This window comes from Apis cerana, linkage group LG6 (assembly GCF_029169275.1).
Source record: "Apis cerana isolate GH-2021 linkage group LG6, AcerK_1.0, whole genome shotgun sequence".
Lineage (NCBI taxonomy): Eukaryota > Metazoa > Arthropoda > Insecta > Hymenoptera > Apidae > Apis > Apis cerana.
In genome coordinates, this window is record NC_083857.1 from 14430428 (window position 1) to 14447911 (window position 17484).

The 17484-nt window shown below is 35.7% G+C and overlaps 1 protein-coding gene across 5 annotated transcripts in view; it reads right to left on the minus strand.

Annotated features, from left to right (window-relative positions):
* Nucleotides 1-7859: 7859 nt before the first annotated feature.
* LOC108003266 (putative fatty acyl-CoA reductase CG5065) overlaps nt 7860-17484 on the minus strand; it is a 39370-nt gene continuing 29745 nt past the window's right edge. Inside the window, exons 4-7 of one of the 5 annotated variants that reach the window (XR_009830306.1) lie at nt 11727-11818; nt 10853-11497; nt 8654-10748; nt 7860-8521 (exon numbers count right to left, since the gene is read on the minus strand). Coding sequence is in view for 1 of the 5 variants with exons in the window: in XM_028669432.2 (XP_028525233.2) it covers nt 11436-11497; nt 11727-11818 (154 nt within the window). In the remaining 4 variants the exon portion in view is untranslated. Of the gene's footprint in view, nt 8525-8600; nt 11498-11726; nt 11819-17484 lie in introns of those variants that run through there. The other 4 variants (XR_009830305.1, XR_003698928.2, XR_009830304.1 and 1 more) reach the window with 4 other exon arrangements.

The window sequence follows — 17484 nt, forward strand, 5'->3', positions numbered from 1 at the left end:
TCAATTTCTGCCTATCGGTTCTAACGTTCTCTACCCCTACGATTTTTCATTTCGAAATTTCTAAGTGAGAAAATTATGTTGGAGAGGTTATCGAAAGTGTGCCTTTGTGTCGAAAAAATTTTTTCTGAACGAAAATTATCGTCGAGTGTGTTTTTAAAAATTTAATAAGTGAAAGTGTCTTTCGATTCATCTTAAAATTTTGTACATTGTTTTGAAATTGTGCATTGTTTTGTGCGAATGTCTTTCTCATTTATCTAAAATATAAAAATTGGATCAGAAAATAATTGAATGTGTTTTTCGTGAAAAATTTTATAAATGAAAATTATATCGATTTAAAAAAAGTAATTGAAAGTGTTTTTGGCGGATCGATCTTTTCTAAAATTGCGTTAATTTAGAAAGTAAATTTCGTAGATGAAAATAAAATAAAAATTTGAAATTGCTGATTGTATTTAATGAATAAATATAAATTAAAAATGTTTCGTTAATAATACAGTGCCAATTAAAAATTTGGAATTTGTTAATATATTCTATGGAAATCAAAGGAAGGTTAATTTCATCCGTTTCATCGGATACTAACGAAACGGATGACGCGCGATTTTATTATGCAGAATCCAAGGTGAAATAAATTGGGATGAGTTGAATGATAAATCGAATAAATTTTCCATTTAACTCGTTGCATTTTCACGTACGTATCAATAAAAAACGTTTGACAATAAGCTCGATTGTAGAAGAATTTATTTCGACAATGGGAAAATATGGAGAACTGGCACTATGGCTAAATCGATTCTTTGAAACTTTTATTTTCGATCCATTTCTTGTTTAAAAAAATACAGTAAAATTGCGGGCAAAATGCGGATAAGAGGCAAGAAATTCAATTAAAGAAGAAAACAATCACGTGAAATTGTTTTTACATAAAATAACTGGAATAAATTGGACATCAAACGTTCGTTGCATTTATTTCAAAATTTCGCGTGTTATTACAATTGCTTTCAATAATCTTGTTACATCGACTATTAATTTTTAATATTTTTCCACTCGGCTTGTAAAACTTTTCATGAATATTTTTACATCGATATATTATTATTACGTTTAGTTAAAAATCAAAAATATTTATTTATTACAAATAAAAATACGATCCATAGTACGATGGATGTCAATAGCTTTTCATTTATTCGATTAAATCGAAGAAATTTAAAAAAATAAAAATTCATTTTCAACTTTTCGCCCAAACGAATAAAATTTAAGATATAATGGGATTATAAATTTATCTTACGATTTCATTTTTTAAATGATGCAGTTAATTTATCATTGCGTTACGTATTTGTTTTTACGCCTACTTGATGTCCGTATAATTGAAGTCGGCAGTAATTCGGATAATACGAGCTCAGAATAAAAGTTCATTTAATTCGACATTGACGAAAATTTCGTTTCGATTAAATGGAGTTCTACTGTACGATCGATATCCATCGTACAAGCACAGCACTTGTATCGCCGCGTGAAAGAGGCCTCACCAACGACAATCCGTTTCAATGGAGATTGATTTATCACGTGCGCATCGTAAAGTATCCGTAGGACGAAATCTATAATATTTATTCTGATCATTATAATTATTTACACAAGGTAACAATGAATTCAATTCCTAAAATTCTACAAGTAATTTAATATTTACAATACGACTTGATTATTTTTAAAAGAAATATTCGCGCGCTCAATAGACGCGTAAATGCCTGGAAACTTCACTGCTGGAAAGAAGAGAGGACACAGGGGCAAGAGGAGTCTCGCTACGACCGTCTATCCCCACTTCACACGCTTTGTTGACGATCCTGACACGGTACGTAGTAGTAGAACTATAATTTCGTAAAAATTATTTTCATTTATGAAGTTATATAAGGAAATATTTTATATATATACAATTATTACCTTAACTATTCGAATACGAAATTATATTTATAAATTAAAACTGTCATTATAAATTGTAATTAGCCTTAAAAGAAATTTTTATATCATATCGATAGAATTCTCAGGATTCTATGTCTACACTAATGTAGACTATCCCCACTTCACACGCTTTGTTGACGATCCTGACACGATACATAGTAGTAGAACTATAATTTCGTAAAAAATATTTTCATTTATGAAGTTATATAAGAAAATATTTTATATATATATAATTATTATCTTAACTATTCGAATACAAATTAAAACTGTCATTATAAATTGTAATTAGCCTTAAAAGAAATTTTTATATCACATCGATAGAATTCTCAGGATTCTATGTCTACACTAATGCATCGAGGTTTAGATATAATTCGTCGTTTTAAAGTGACAAATGGTATGATGGAAACAAAAATGTATAAACGTGAAAATAGGCCTTTCCTTTAAAATTAACCAATCGGATTTTCCTTTCGCGAGATTTCTTCCCAGCAGTGAACTTTGAGAATGATTGCTTCTTTTCAGAGTTGGAAAATCTGTTCGAAAACTAACTAATTAAGGTAACTAATTAAAAATTTCAAATAAAGTTACTTTAAGTAATTACTTTTAAAATACATATTAAAATATTGATCCGTTACAATTATTATTATATTTGCCAATCATAATCTGCTACCTTCATCCACAATATTAATATTCTTCGCTCCTACGAATTAACATATATATATATTTTATACGTGATTCCGTTACAAATCGGCAAGTATCTATTCAAAGATAAAAGTACAACTAATAAACCTAAATGGGTTTAAATTAGACTCAATAGAGCCGTTCAAACGACGATCAGCCGAAGTTGCATCGAAAGCTTCGATTAATCGCCCCGCGCCAAAGGACGAAAGGTCAAAGGACGAAGGACGAAGGACGCAGTTGGCGACAGATGGCGTTCACCAAGAATGCTCGGGATTTCCACGAGCCGTGATATAATCGGGCAACCGGACGTGGCCAGGCCGCAAATACAAAGCAGCTGCGTTTACACGCTTAACTTGCGACCCAACGCGACTGCAGCGACCGATGCAAAGCGACGCGACGATGCGACGCGCTCTAATGCGGCTTTCTCGCGTTCCTTGTCAAATTTCGGTGAATTTTCATCAGCCAGGAATCGAATAAGTCGCGGGTAACGAATGAAAAAATACTCGACGTGCCCTGTGAGGGTAGATAGAAGCTGAACATGGGATCGTGAATTTTTTATTTCGATTATTTATTTTTTGTTTTATTCCAATTAAATCATTCGATATTATCGTTCTTGTTTCTTTCTTCGTTGTAATTGTTAGGATATAAATTATGTGTAAATATTTGTCCATTTTCTAGAATTAAAATTAAAATTAATCGAAGAAACACCGAAAAGTTTAAATTATAAAACGTTTATTTATAATATTAGCAATAGTAATAGAAAGAAAGCGAAAATAAATATCGTAGAATTTTTCCAGAGATTGTTAAATCCTTTTTAATTTTTTTAAATTAAATTTTAATCGAATTAAAAAATTACATTCACGATTAAGGAGCATTATTTATACACCGATCAATTTATATTTATCCCGTGTATTAATATTTCGATTACAAAAGCATAAAATTACGAGGAATTTCGTTCGACGCGGTTCCACGTGGCATTTCCTCGTTACGCTATGCGGTTGCAACACGCGATATAAAAATGGAAAGAGAAGGAGTGAAAGGGATCGTGAAAGAAAACGTGGAGAAAGAGAGAGAGAGAGAGAGTGGGAGGGATAAAAAAGCGGAAGTAGCTCGTTTTCTTTGTAAATGGATTAGTTTACTATTGTCCAGGTGCTCGAAGATAATCCTATGCATACCGTGTCGCGATCCACAGCACTAGCGGCCCCGAGAATAAATCCCTCGCCACTCTAAATGCTAATGAAGCTCGCGTGAGCGATACTTTTACATCGTTTTTCGGGTAAACCGATGAAACGGATAGCAACCACAACCTATTAGATCCGCTTTTGTACAATTTCTTTTCGCTTCCTTGCCACGCGCCTTCGACTCGTAGGCTCTGTATATCGGATATACATATTCTAAAATTTCTTTTAAAACGAAAAATGTCCGATCGAGTGTCTACAAGTTAAAACAAATACGAAAATTGGCACGTTTCGTTCGTGACGATTGAAGATTATTTATTATAAGCGATTTAAACTTGCATTGGAAGCAGATAGAAATATTATTTCACATCTTTATATATATATGTATAAACTCGTCTGCTTTCTGCTTTTTGCCTCATCTAACGCAAACTTTATTCCGAATATTTTTCTCCTATCCATAATAACAATTGTAACAGCACAATTAGTTATTTCGAAGTTTTCCATTTCATTGTTACAGGTAACATAGTAATCTACCATATTCCGTTTGCTTAAACTTCTTTATCGGTTAAGTTTATAAACGATATTTCATTTCATGTGCTTATTTAGATTCTCTCCAGCCGCGTTCACAATTTCTTTTAATCCGCGAAATTAATTCGCGCACATCCGTTAAAACAACATCCATAACATGCACGGGATCAGAATTCAGTTTTCGACCAAAAAGCAATATTACTATTCCCCCGCGAGTAACACCTCTCTCGCGATAATCCTTGAAAATTCCCCCTCTCCTCGCGATTGAACGTTCTCTTCTGGGCGAAACAAAAAGCGGTTGGCGCGAAACACGAGTCTCGGCTCGAGACAACCTCGGCTAAGAAGCGAAACTTTGGGATCGGGTCGTCGAGAAGCGAGGTTCCCCCTCCCTCGTCGAATGCGACACCGCGTTCGCATCGATATGGAGGCGCGTGCAGCGCGAAAAAATTCGCGTACGTGTATTGAAACACGGGACGTGGGTAAGATGTAAAAGCTCGTGTTTTAGCGCGAGAGAAAACGGAGAAAGAGAGAGAGAAAGGGAGGGGATCGATTGTAGAAAAAGATATAAAAGACACGATCGAAGATAGAATCGTCGCGGTTTTTCATGCTTCGCTTTCCGAAATATTGTGCGGCCGCTTCGGGAAAGTTCGATTGATTTCGACATCCGACGTCGCGGCAGGATATCTCATGCTTCGAAGAATACCGCCAAAACGGTGCACGCTCTGAATGACGAATTCTGTTCGCTCGTAGTATACGAAATTCTAGATTCCGTTTCTCAATATTTTTCTAATATTCTGGATATAATGAAACGAATCGATTTATTGTGGAATCTAAGTTTATATTTTATTTACAAATTGGTGATTGATAATTGTAATTAATGAACGATCGTGTCTCGATAAATTACGATGTTGCAATTTTGTGAGAGGACATTTTCTCGATAATCGCGGAACAAGAAATGTATATTTTTTTATCTTCCAATCCAAGTATTTCAAATTTTGTTCCCATTAAATTATTTTATATTAAAATATATATAACATAAAAATATGACTAATTATATATAAAATAATATAAATATACAAATACTTGAATCCTTAAGTAACCTAAATACCTGCGACTGATATAAAGAGTTAAAAAGAGTTTCGAAACAAACGTGATTTTGAGAATCGGATGTTAAGAAAGAAATGCTTATTAAAAGAAGAAGTTATTTGCCAAGGGAAAACGATAAAAATTATTAAAATGAAGCACTGTAAGAAGACGTACTGCATTAAATATATATTATAATATAAGATAGCTTAAAATTAATCCATAAATATCAATGTTTAGAATAAAATATCCGCCAGATGGCGAGAAAAAAAAAGAGCACAAAATTTCTTTTCATATATTCGACTCTAGTTGCATGAATCATCGACGAATCATTACATCTAACTACGAAGTAACTTTAAATTTAATTTACAAAAAAATACTTACCGATAATTCCCAACAATTTGAGATTATTACATCCGTTATAAAATTTACAGAATATTTCTCAACTCCGTTGAAACGTGATCAGTTTTCCAATTAATTCTCCGCCTACCTTTTTTCAAAAAGTAGGATTTAAAATTTCAACGTATAATTTTTTTATATATATCGAAACAATCATTCTTCGCACATTTTTGAAAATTAATTTTCCTCAATATAACGCACATCGCTCGAACCATTGGTCGAACATTTGGTACGATTGATTCGAATTAATTTTCCAATCCAATTTTCCAACGGTCGATCGAAATTTTCGAAAAACTTCCATTCTAAAACGCGCGAAGAGGATCGCCATTCGATCACGTGACGCTCCGCGGCAACAAAACTTCTCCTTTGTGGGATGAAAAAGAAAATTTTGATCGATCGAAGGTAATCGAACGGAGGGGCGAGGGAAAGGGAGAGGTTGGAAAATTGCTTCCGCTTAGGAAGCTCTGATATACCATCACGAACCCTCTCTAACTACTTCCTGGTGTTCGAGGTGCATCGGGGTGGTGGGTTGGTAAAGCCACGGGGCCCCCTTTATGCCACGACTTGCAACGGCACGATGAAAAACGAGCGTCGTGCCGTGTAACGAGTAGGAATTATTTTCTAGGGAGCGCTAGAGGCGAGATATAATGGATTATCCTTTGTTCCCTCCTTTGGCCAACTATTTGGCCGTAAACCGGAGCTGTTGCGTACCGTTTCACTTTTCAAAAACCGTTCCAAGTGAAAATTAATATCGGGATTAATATAATTATTAAAAACCCGGATAAATTCGGCAAATTTAACTTTTTTTATCCATCGAATAACATTTGACGGACATCTTGCTTCCTCGTTCGAATAAATTTTGCCCAGGAGTCTCAAGAATGGTTGGGAAAAGTTTATAAGGGGAAACGGTAGCCTGTGGCTGATCCTCTTCTCAACGATGCCGAGAAGTGGCGGAAAAGCATGTATCGATATCGAAAAAGGAGGAAGAGAAAGAAAGAAAGAAAGAAAGAAAGAGCGGTTTTCTCGACGTTTATCCTCGGGTATCTTTAGACCAAAAGTAGAGATCGACAAAGGGAGTGGGACGTGGGAGGATAAGTAGGATGGGAGGAGAAAGGATGGGCCCATTGTACAGGTTTGATGCAATTTGAAAGACTCATAACTGACGTACAAAAGAGCAGCAAACATCTGTGTGATACCGGTTGGCCATCGTCCAATAGCCCGAGTTCTGGTTAAACGAAGCGAATTGTCCGTGGACCAAAGCTACGAGAAGATGGTTTCCCCTCCTCTCCTCCCCGCCCCCAAACTCTCTCGCCATCTTCGAGACCGAATACTCGGTTTCCTCTCGTTCCAACCTCGACCCACCGCCTTACGCCACATTGGTACCGAAACCTTGGCTAAAAGCAAATTCCGTAACAACCTGGCAAACGTTGCGTTTATTCTTTTTTCCTCCTTCTCGCTTCTCTCACTTGTTCCAGCTCCCTATTACTTTCGGTTTGATTCCCTTTCGGGAAAGTTATTCGCTTGTTGACGAACGACACTTTGTTGTTGCCACTTCGCCTCTGTCTATTTACAGTGGGATAGTTTCGAGGAACGAGAACGAAATCGCGATTCTTGGCGAGAAACAGTTTTTTAACCGGATGAATTTTCTTCTGGAGGGATAAAAGATTTTCCTTTTCTTTTTCGGCGATATTTTGATGTAATGACCTTTTTGGGGAGGGGAGAGGTTTTATTTATTCGAATAAGTAATTTTTTATTGCATACATCGTACAGGGCAAGCTTGACCTTGCTGGATTCTACGTGATGTTTACTTTTCAGCTCGAGTTGTGAAATCCGAGATCCTATTGAGCGTTTGTGGGGATTTTCTTGGCATAAAAGTTTCAGCTTACAAGCGTTACGTGACTTTGAAAATATTATCCGCAAGATTCGCAGACACAAGTTCCGCAAGATTATTCAGAAAATTATTCGTTAAATAGAAAGAACTGCAAAATAATTATTAGATCGAAAGGGAAATTTTTCGAAATTGTAAAATATAAATATTTATTTTCCTCTTCTAACGTGTTTTTCATTCAATATTCTATTCCGTTTTGCTAATAATTTTTTTAATAACGATAAATTTTTACTTTTTAATTCCCTTACAAAATTCAAATCTTTTCAAACTTTTTGAATAGTACATATCTTTAATAATCGATTATGTTTGTTAATTCGCGTTAAAATGATTCTTAGAATTAATTTCGAACAACGAATTATTTTGCGAATATTTTCTAGACGATTCTTACACGAGCAAAGAAAATCTTACTTATTTTATCTCCGATTATTGCCGTTTCGAGAAATCGTGTTTTGCCATTTTATTTAAGGAACAAAGGAGAGACGATTCGTATTCGAATTCGTTTTCGGTTTCGTTTTATCGAAACTTCCTGGCTGCTGCCATTACAGATAAAAGTATCCGCTGGTAAATTGTTGTTTCGATTGGCCCGTAACCACCTTCCGTTCCATTATTTTCCATGTCCTCTCCACTCTGCGCCCTTCCACGCCTCTTTATCTCGAATTTTTCTATTCTATATGTCGACTGCAATCGCCTTTCCCTCCCCCCTTCCGCATAAAGATACAATGGCTTTCTCGCCAGAGATCGTAGCAAAAGTCGTTGTAACTTCTCCTCTATCTGTGAAATTTTGTAACAAATATGTGAATATCCTATTGTTTCTTCGCCTCTCGTGACACTTCTGGACGAAATGTGTATATATAAAAAAAAAAAAAAAGAAAAGAAAATTATTAATTAATTATGGATGCACTTTAAAATTACTGTTCTTACCGTATATTAGAAACAATTATAAAATAATGGAAATTCTCACATTCTGCGCATTCAATCTATTAACAAATAAATTGTCTTATGTCTCTCTCTTACAGCTCAGATGGATTTTCACAAACTGAGAAATTATTTTCATCCAATCATGCGAAAACATATAATATTTTTGTACTCGAGAAATTAGCGAAGGAGCAATGTTTGGTAAATTTACAAGGATCTCGAGTATTTTTCTCATTTTCACATTATTCTTTTCTGACACTGGCCAATAATGCAAAAGCACGTAATTTTTACCAAGAAATTAGCGAAGGAACAATGTTTGGCAAATCGATGTTAGGTTAGGTCGTTAAATTTACAGGGATCTCGAGTGTTTTTTTCAATTTCACACCACTCTCTTCTAAGACTGGCCAGTAATACAAAAACACAATATTTTTATCCAAGAAATTAATGAAGCAACGTTTGGCAAATCGATATTAAGTTTGTTAAGTTATTTTTAAGTTTTTCTCATTTTCACACCACTCTCTTTAATAACACAGTCCAAAAATATAATATTTTTACACAAGAAATAACACAAAAACATTAACATTACATAACACTAATATTTTTACCCAAGAAATTAGCGAAAGGTACCAATGTTTGGTTAAATAGATGTTAGGTTAGGTCGTTAGGGGAAATTTACAAGACCTCGACTATTTTTCTCATTTTCACGCCACTCTTCTGCTGCGCATAACTCGGGTGTGTTATTCGAAGGAACCTCGTTCCTCTCCGCCTGTGAAAAATTAAAGATCCCGTAAAGGTTTCGTTTTTTCTTCTCGAGCATTTATCAAGCCCGCGGAAACCGAAGAAACTGCACGGCCTGCGAAACGTAATCTCGCGCAACGCCCTCCCCAAAGACTATCCTCCTCTTCTCCCGCCCCTTCCCCTCTCCATAATTTCGTACACTCCGACATATCCCCACTCTCTTTTTCTCTGCTCAGTGCTACCAACTCTCTTTAAACCTCGTCCCAATAACCATAGTTCTCCTAGTTTTCCATTCCCGAATCTTGCCAATTCTTTGACGGTAAACTTTGAATGCGGATGAATAATGGACTCGATTTGAAATTGTTAATCCCTTCGCTTAGGATCCAATGAAATTTAATCGAATCTGAGATATAATATACCGTTCAATTTTTGTATATACCAATTATTTGCAAAGAGGTAGGAATATTCAAGATCAGATTTTTATTCGAAATGTATTGATATTTATCCAAGTATAAGTCATCGATTATTATAAGTATTATCGATCCATTTTGTGTATTTATTTAGGAATAATAAATAATTAAAATTATTTCTATAATAGTAAATAGTGGTGGAAATTTAGTGAAATTTTCTCCTCGAAATAATCGAAAAAAACTGTGCTTTCGAGAAGTTGCAAACTTCTAATAAAAATGTTAAAATTTAACAATAAAAAGAATGGTTTTCTCGAGGTTGGCCACGATTATTCTTAATACTTTCAAGTTTAAAGTGAACTCCCTTAGATTTGAGAAACGGGCGTTGTTAACGTGGAAACGAACAGCGGAATTCATTGCATTTTATCACTATCCCTCTATAATTCAATGGACAAAAAGTTACAAGCAAAGGGAAAAAGCATCTTTCAGCATCTTTTCAACGTTAAACTTTAATAAGCGCCGCTTTAAATTACATTCCTCGTAGTTCCCTTTTAAAACTTTCACGATTCTCAAGCGAAATATTTAAATAAACAAGGCAAAGAGCTTGGTGTTCATCGATCACAGTGGAACGTTCGTTCAACATTAAAAATATAAGACTTGTCCCACTCGTCGATTCCCTTCGAAAATTATATCCTCGAATTGCGCAATTAAAGAGTATTTCTTTTCGTTCGAAAAAAAAAACTTTTTCCACAATCGCAAAGAATTCGTCAAAAATTCTCCTCCGTTCATCTTTTCCTCGTTTTTCTAATCTTTCTTCCATTTTCCTCGAGAGCCACGAAGTATAAAGTATCCATTAAGTACGCCTCCCTTTTACGGATAATAATTCTTTGTTAATTAATAATCCTTAATCATCCTGGCGAAGCGAAGGGATAATTAATTTCTTTGGTTTCCTTTTATATTACGTCCACTTAAATTTCTCCCATCCGCATCTGCAAACTATTATAACAGCAGTGAATCACTTATTACAATCTCATCCAAGTTTCGTTCAATACTATTCAATACTATTTATATTTTCGAGCTACAAAAAAATATTTTCATACCTCACACCAATCGCACGAAAGTTTACATAGATAGAGTTACTTTGAAGGAAAATTCGAGAAAAATTTATACAGATCGTTTATATTATTTTTTCCGACTGAGAATATCTCTTTGGACGCGCGAGATCAACTCTCAAATTGTCACCATCTTTCCTCGTCCCTGGAAATATTTTATTATAATAATAAAAAATAAAAGAAAAGTGTCTCATCTCGCGCAAAACAGAATTATCATAATTTTATATTACATCGTATTTAGTCTTATTTCGACTGTCCCCCAATCACAATTACAATTACGTATAATCATATATAAAAAATCTGTGCTTTCAGTCGTACAACAAGCTCGTTGTTGCAAGTTGCTGCAAGCTCGAGAAGCTCCGGGCTTAATCGCGGTTGATTCCTTCGTGACAGCTGTTGATTATGTTTGCGGTGTTGTAGAGTCCCGAGGGTTCGGCCTGATAAGTGCGCTCGACGATCGCGTGCAAAAATTTTCCAACCGATCGCGTGTCCAACCGATGATCCAACCGATCCACCGCCACTCCTGTCCAACTTTCAACCAACTCGTCCGGATCCAGGGGAAACGCTGTCATCATGGATGAAACGGGCGTACGTGTGGATAAGCTTCTCGTTGTGTACACCTCGGATTGATTTCTGGACGGGAATTGCACGGAGAGGTTAAAATTCGAAAGAAGTGAATCGTGGAAGAGGAGGGCGCGGGGAAATTTCGAATAGAGATTTCGAAAGGATTATTCAAAAGGGGAGAGATAAAAATAAGTTTGGGAAATGTGATTATATTTTGCAAGAATCTTGGCGAAGATTTCAAACCAATCTTTTATCTTTTCCTTCAAAAAAAAAGGGAAAATTAAAATTAATTACTCACTGATAAGTATTCGTTGATAATGATTATCCATTTGCCTCCTATTGACTACTGAATTGTTTTCTGAATCGAAAGGTTTCTTTTCTACGTTCCTTCTGTAAACAAAAAATAACACAAAGTTTTTAACTTAAATAATTTCTTAAATAATTTTTCATTCGAGCTACACAAATATGACAAATATGGATTGTTTCTACAAAAAGAAGTAAGAGTTGTTTGTTGATCAACAGAGGATAAAATTGTACACTTTGCAGCATTGGGAAAGACTTTTTAATGGGCGCGCCGTGTTACGAATAGCGGGAGAACCGACGGAATTCGCAATAATCGTCCGAACTTGGAAGATGGTTGATTAACGGGCGGGGATAGGAGCGTGTAGTTAGAGCAGATTCCAGGAATACTGGCAGTAATCGGACGCAGGTGTACGACAAACAGTCCTTGATCGAGCGTCATTAGTGAAATTATTGGTTCATTAGCGATTTGGCGATACGTATTGGCCGACATGTTGCCCGGCAAGGTCGCGCGCGAGAGAGAGAGAGAGAGGTTTTGATTAAAAACGGATGCGAACTTTAACGGTTTATTATTATTGTAAGCGTCGATTCAAATAAATATCTGTTATTCGAGCGTTTCGTGTAAATAAAATTATCGAAATAACCAATAGCAAAGAATTTGCATTTCTGACCGTCGAGATTCCAAATTTTTAAAAACATGAAAATTTGTTGGAGATAGGTATCGATCTTTGTGCAATAAATAAAATTCATTCGAAAAAAAATTTTTTTCCAACGCGGAGAATCTCCGAGATCGAGAAAAATCAAAAATAAATATCGAGCGAAGTTTAAAAGTGAGATTGTTTTAAGGAAATTTTAATCAATTTCTGCAGTCTCTAGCGAATTTCCGGCCATAAGTTAAAACGATCGCGAGATAGAATTGGTCCACGGGCGTAGGATTCCTCCGCATCTCTTAGATTTACGACGTTATTACTGGCAATAACCGTTGACCCGTATCTGGCTGTGCTCCAGGCCGCATTATGTTTGCCGTTGTATCACCATCGTCGCACCGATATTCGGTGCGCGCTCGTTGGAAACTAGCCTCGACGCTTAGATTAGAACCGTGAGCTCTCCGTGAGTGCCACAGCGTCTTGCATCGACCGGTTTAACCATCCACCTTTACCCCACCTATCCCCCCTTCGAATCTGTTTCCTTTAATTAATTATTCACACCGATTTCATCTCTCGCTCTTCTGATCGATTTTCTAGCAAAGCTTTGTCGAGTCAGGCTTGATTCGGTTTTAAAAATTCTTCCCACCTGTAATCGTTCGCGTAGAATGAAATCGAAGCAAAACAAAAAAAAGACATTTCAAACTAAACGATTCCACACGAACATTGGAAAAAGTAATGAGGAGATTCGTTCGCGTTTAAGAGGGGCGGACGTCGGACAGCCTCGTTCGTGGACACCGAGAATGTCGATGTTGGCCACTTTTCTGGCGAATCGCGATAACGGAGTTAGACTCGACTGGTAAGTTGGACGAAAACCCGGCTAACCAATTACCGTGTAAACGCGTAATGGCCACTTGATGGCGCGCCGCGCGAGTCACTTAGTCGCTCGTTTGCCACCTTACGTCCTTATTACGAGGATCGATACGAGCCGGCTGCACACTCGATTCAATTGTATTCGCTCCGCCACGTACGAAACTGGAACGTACGAAATAACACGGACGGGAATAACAATTCGAACGAGTCGAGTTTGATCTTTAATTGGATTAAAAAATCATTTCTCTCTAATTTATCGATCTATGGACAATCGAGGACATTTTAATTCTTTTTCGCCGCGTTTAACTTGAAACTCGATTTGGAAAATTTTGGTTTGTAATTATTTTCGATTCGAGTCGAAAACACGGGGATCGCGATTGACGTTGAATTTTCGCCCAACTCGGTGAAGTTTGCTAATTAAAAATTACGATGATCGGAGGGGAATGATTGAGAATCACTCCAAGTTTCGAACTACTTAAACTACGGCAGCGGTTTAAATTAGCATTTGCTCAAAGGAAGTCGGATTGTTACAGTTTCTTGTAAACTATAAAGCTCGGGGGAGGGAAAGTTACGGGTGTATTTCCAATTCGAAATTCAAGTTGCGTAACGGTAACGAGTTTTTACGATGACTTTTATTAAGCTGAATCTTTTCTTGAGAAACCGAGTTTCCTCTGCCAAGTTTATAATAATATTGAGATTGTCGGTATTGCGCTGTACAAGCGATTATAATTTTCGAATTTAGATTAAAAATATTTCCAATCAAAGAGAGATCGTTAGAAAATACTTTTTAGATCACTAAAAATAGCGATTTTTTATACATTCCATTTTGCAAATCTTTGCAAAATTATATTAAAATTAATTTGCACGCCATCTGGTGGATTTTTTAATTTAATCGTTGATATTATGATATGTATTTAATAATATTCCCGATTAATTGGCAATTTTTTAAAACAATCGGTACGCAATTTTCTTACAACGGTTTTTTTGTTTTATAATTTTCAATTTTATCGTTTTTATCATATTATTTCTATCGGATAATTTATAGAATGTCGAGGACATCCCGAAGCAAATAACTTCTTCTTTTAATAAGCCTTTTTTCCTTAACATCCCATTCTCCAAAATTTACTCGCCACGCAGATATTTTAAGGATTCAAATCACAAATATTTTTTTATTTTTATTGATTATTATTTTTATTCTATACTAAATTAAATGCAACTTTATTAATAATTTATATATATATTTTTAACGAAATAATAAATTATAATAAAAAGAAGCATTGCAATCCTCTAAAAATTAAATCTTCAAAAGAAAATCATTCAATTTCATCAATCGTTAGCCTTAAATTAATCTATTAAAATTAAAATACCTATAATTTTCAGAGAGAGATTCTAATGGAGATTCCTTCCTTTATTTATCCGAATTTTAATGACCAAATTTTTTCTCCTTCTAATGTTTTATAAAATATCGAGACGAGAAAGATGCAGTATTTCAATCTGGGCGAAAATATCTTTCGCCTCATTGTTACCTTTTTATCTGCTTTCCACGTCTCTGCTTTTTGAACTCGAGACAAATCTCGGGTCCCTGAATTATCACGGTGAGCGGGGGAACGTCTCGGCGCTAAATTAACCGTTTTCCAACGCTCGGGGACCGAAAATGGCCGACACTCGATTCGCTCGCCGCAAAAACCGTGGAAACGTAAAAATTACGACTCGACTGGCAGGGATCGTGGATCAGGGGATCGCCGATTACTTCCTCTGGTTGGATCGCGCGACTTTACCATTTTTTGAGAAACTTTACTTCATGGACGAGCCCCCCTCCATTTTTCGCCGATTTTTCACGCGTTAAGCTACTTCGAAATCGATTTCGAAATAATCAAAATTTCACGGGAACACGGTTTAACGAGTGGGGAAACACGCGTAACGCGTCTCGAATTTCGAGTATTAGTGGTGGAAAGTCGGAGGGAAGTTGGAAACAAATTTACCGGAACAATCGAGCAGACAGCTGCGAAACTAGTTTTACCGGCGGTGAAAATATCTCTGGATAAAATTTCGAAAATATTACGACTTTGAAAGTTTTTCGTGAAATTGGGGAAACGTTTCGAAAAATATTCGCGCGTAAAATAGTTATCATGTATGGAAATTTAATCGATAATTGCGAGTGTCAAACATGTGATGAAAAAATTGAAATCGAATTGAAATTTTCCGAAAAATCTTTTAACGCAAAGGTTAAAGAGTGTTAATAATTCGATTCTCTTTTCTTCGAGGAAAAAAAAATAAATAAATAAATGAACAATATCCCAATGAGATTCTGTCGAAATAATCATCAAGCGTACTCAGGTGGCGAGGAAAGAGGAATTGGCAAAAATTTTTTGACGAAACCATTGATACATTATCGAGTCTCCAATTGTTTCTCCAACGAATAATAAAATTCATCTGAAATTTCGTATACTGCTATTAACGTGAAAATAAAGTTCCACGATAATATTTTTCAAGCTACGAAAGAAATCATGATTAATATTTCCTCTTTCAGAAACATCTTTCATATGAAAGACTCGTCAAGACTCGCATGAACATCCGCATCAACACCTAATACTAGTCACGAATTAAAAAATTCGATAACAATTCGAGAATATAATAATTTCCCTAATTTCTGACAAATAATCTAATAATTGCATAAAAATATTCATTTCGATCGAGTAAAACTTCCGAAAAAAAATTCGGAAGGGAATTATTAATTTCAGACACATTCCAAGGTTTTAAGCTTATCCGATATATATCCACGATGTGTAAGTGGAATGGACGTATCGGGAAGAAGCGGGCCGAAATAGCATCGAGTCGATTTCAGCTTTAGAAGGTTTCTTGGCTAAGAATAATACATCAAGCCTGTTCGATTTCTCGGCATCCCCGTTTCATGGAATTAGATGGGATCTTGGGATCGGTTTACGGTTCTCAGGCCGGATACACGGTGTGTCGGTTACGTTACACAGGGAAAACCCTTTCCGCTTTGACGATTCGTCCGCTCTTCCCACGAAACAAGTAGAGAGACGGGCAGGAGTGGGGAGGAAGGAAGAGTGGGGGAAGAAGGAAGAGAGCGAGGGAGGGAGGGGGAGAGAGAGCGAGCCGTGTGATTTATCGGTAAGGAAGCTCTGGTCGAAGGAACCGATTGGGACACGCGATGCTTCGATCGATACGAGAAAAATGACCGCGTCGCTATATTCGAAACTGTTTCTCTGAAATCCGCTTGCTCTGAAAATTTTCGCCCCCTCTTCATCAAAACGACGCCAAACTGTGCGAATTCAACGTTCGTTCCGGTTCAAAAGCGATTTAAAATCCGAACGACAAAATTTTTTACACTTGTTACTTCGGATCAATTGGAAATTACACATCTGATATTCGTTCGCTGACGATCGATTCGTAAAAATAAATAAAGGATAAAAGGGCGGGATTTTATTCTAAAACAATTTGATCGTTAATTAAATTCGAGTTTATCGTACCACGTATTCGGTAATGGTAATAATAAAATCATTTTCGGTGGTGATACATTAACGTGCATTTGAAATAATACAATTAATCAATTGAAGTGAAATTATATAGATTTCGTAATTAATAATATAGATCCGATGAATTTGAATTTAAGTGCATTAAGCATTCGATATATATTTAGCGATTGTAAACATGAAAAGAATCGACGTGTGTTTATACAATGCATTGTATATTTCAGTTAACAAAGAGTTAAAATGATAATTGAACGAATCTGATTTTCGAATATTGAAATTATGAATAAAAAAAACGCATGTTTGAAACTGCATGTTGAACGTAACGAATAATGAATAACAAAATCATATTTTGTTTTGTATTTTTCAAATATCAAAGGATTTTGATGTGATGTTAAAATATATACATAGATATTTTTACGTATCTGCTACATATCGATATTCATTTTATAACGTAAAAATTGCTACAATAAAATTTTTGCGCAACGTGATCAAGATAAGAATCGAGAAAGAAAAATAATCATTTAGATATTCCCTGAGAAATAATCGAAAATATATATCGAACGTGAACATGTTAAAGTTTCAGTCGACACATCAGATAGAAAGTACGTACATTATATTATGTATATATATATATATATATGGAATATAGATGTATGCATAGTGTACCTTATATGTATGTATAACGGTTCTAACGGATACGCGGGTGGATGCATCCGATTTCATCTTCTCGTTTCTGCTTGGA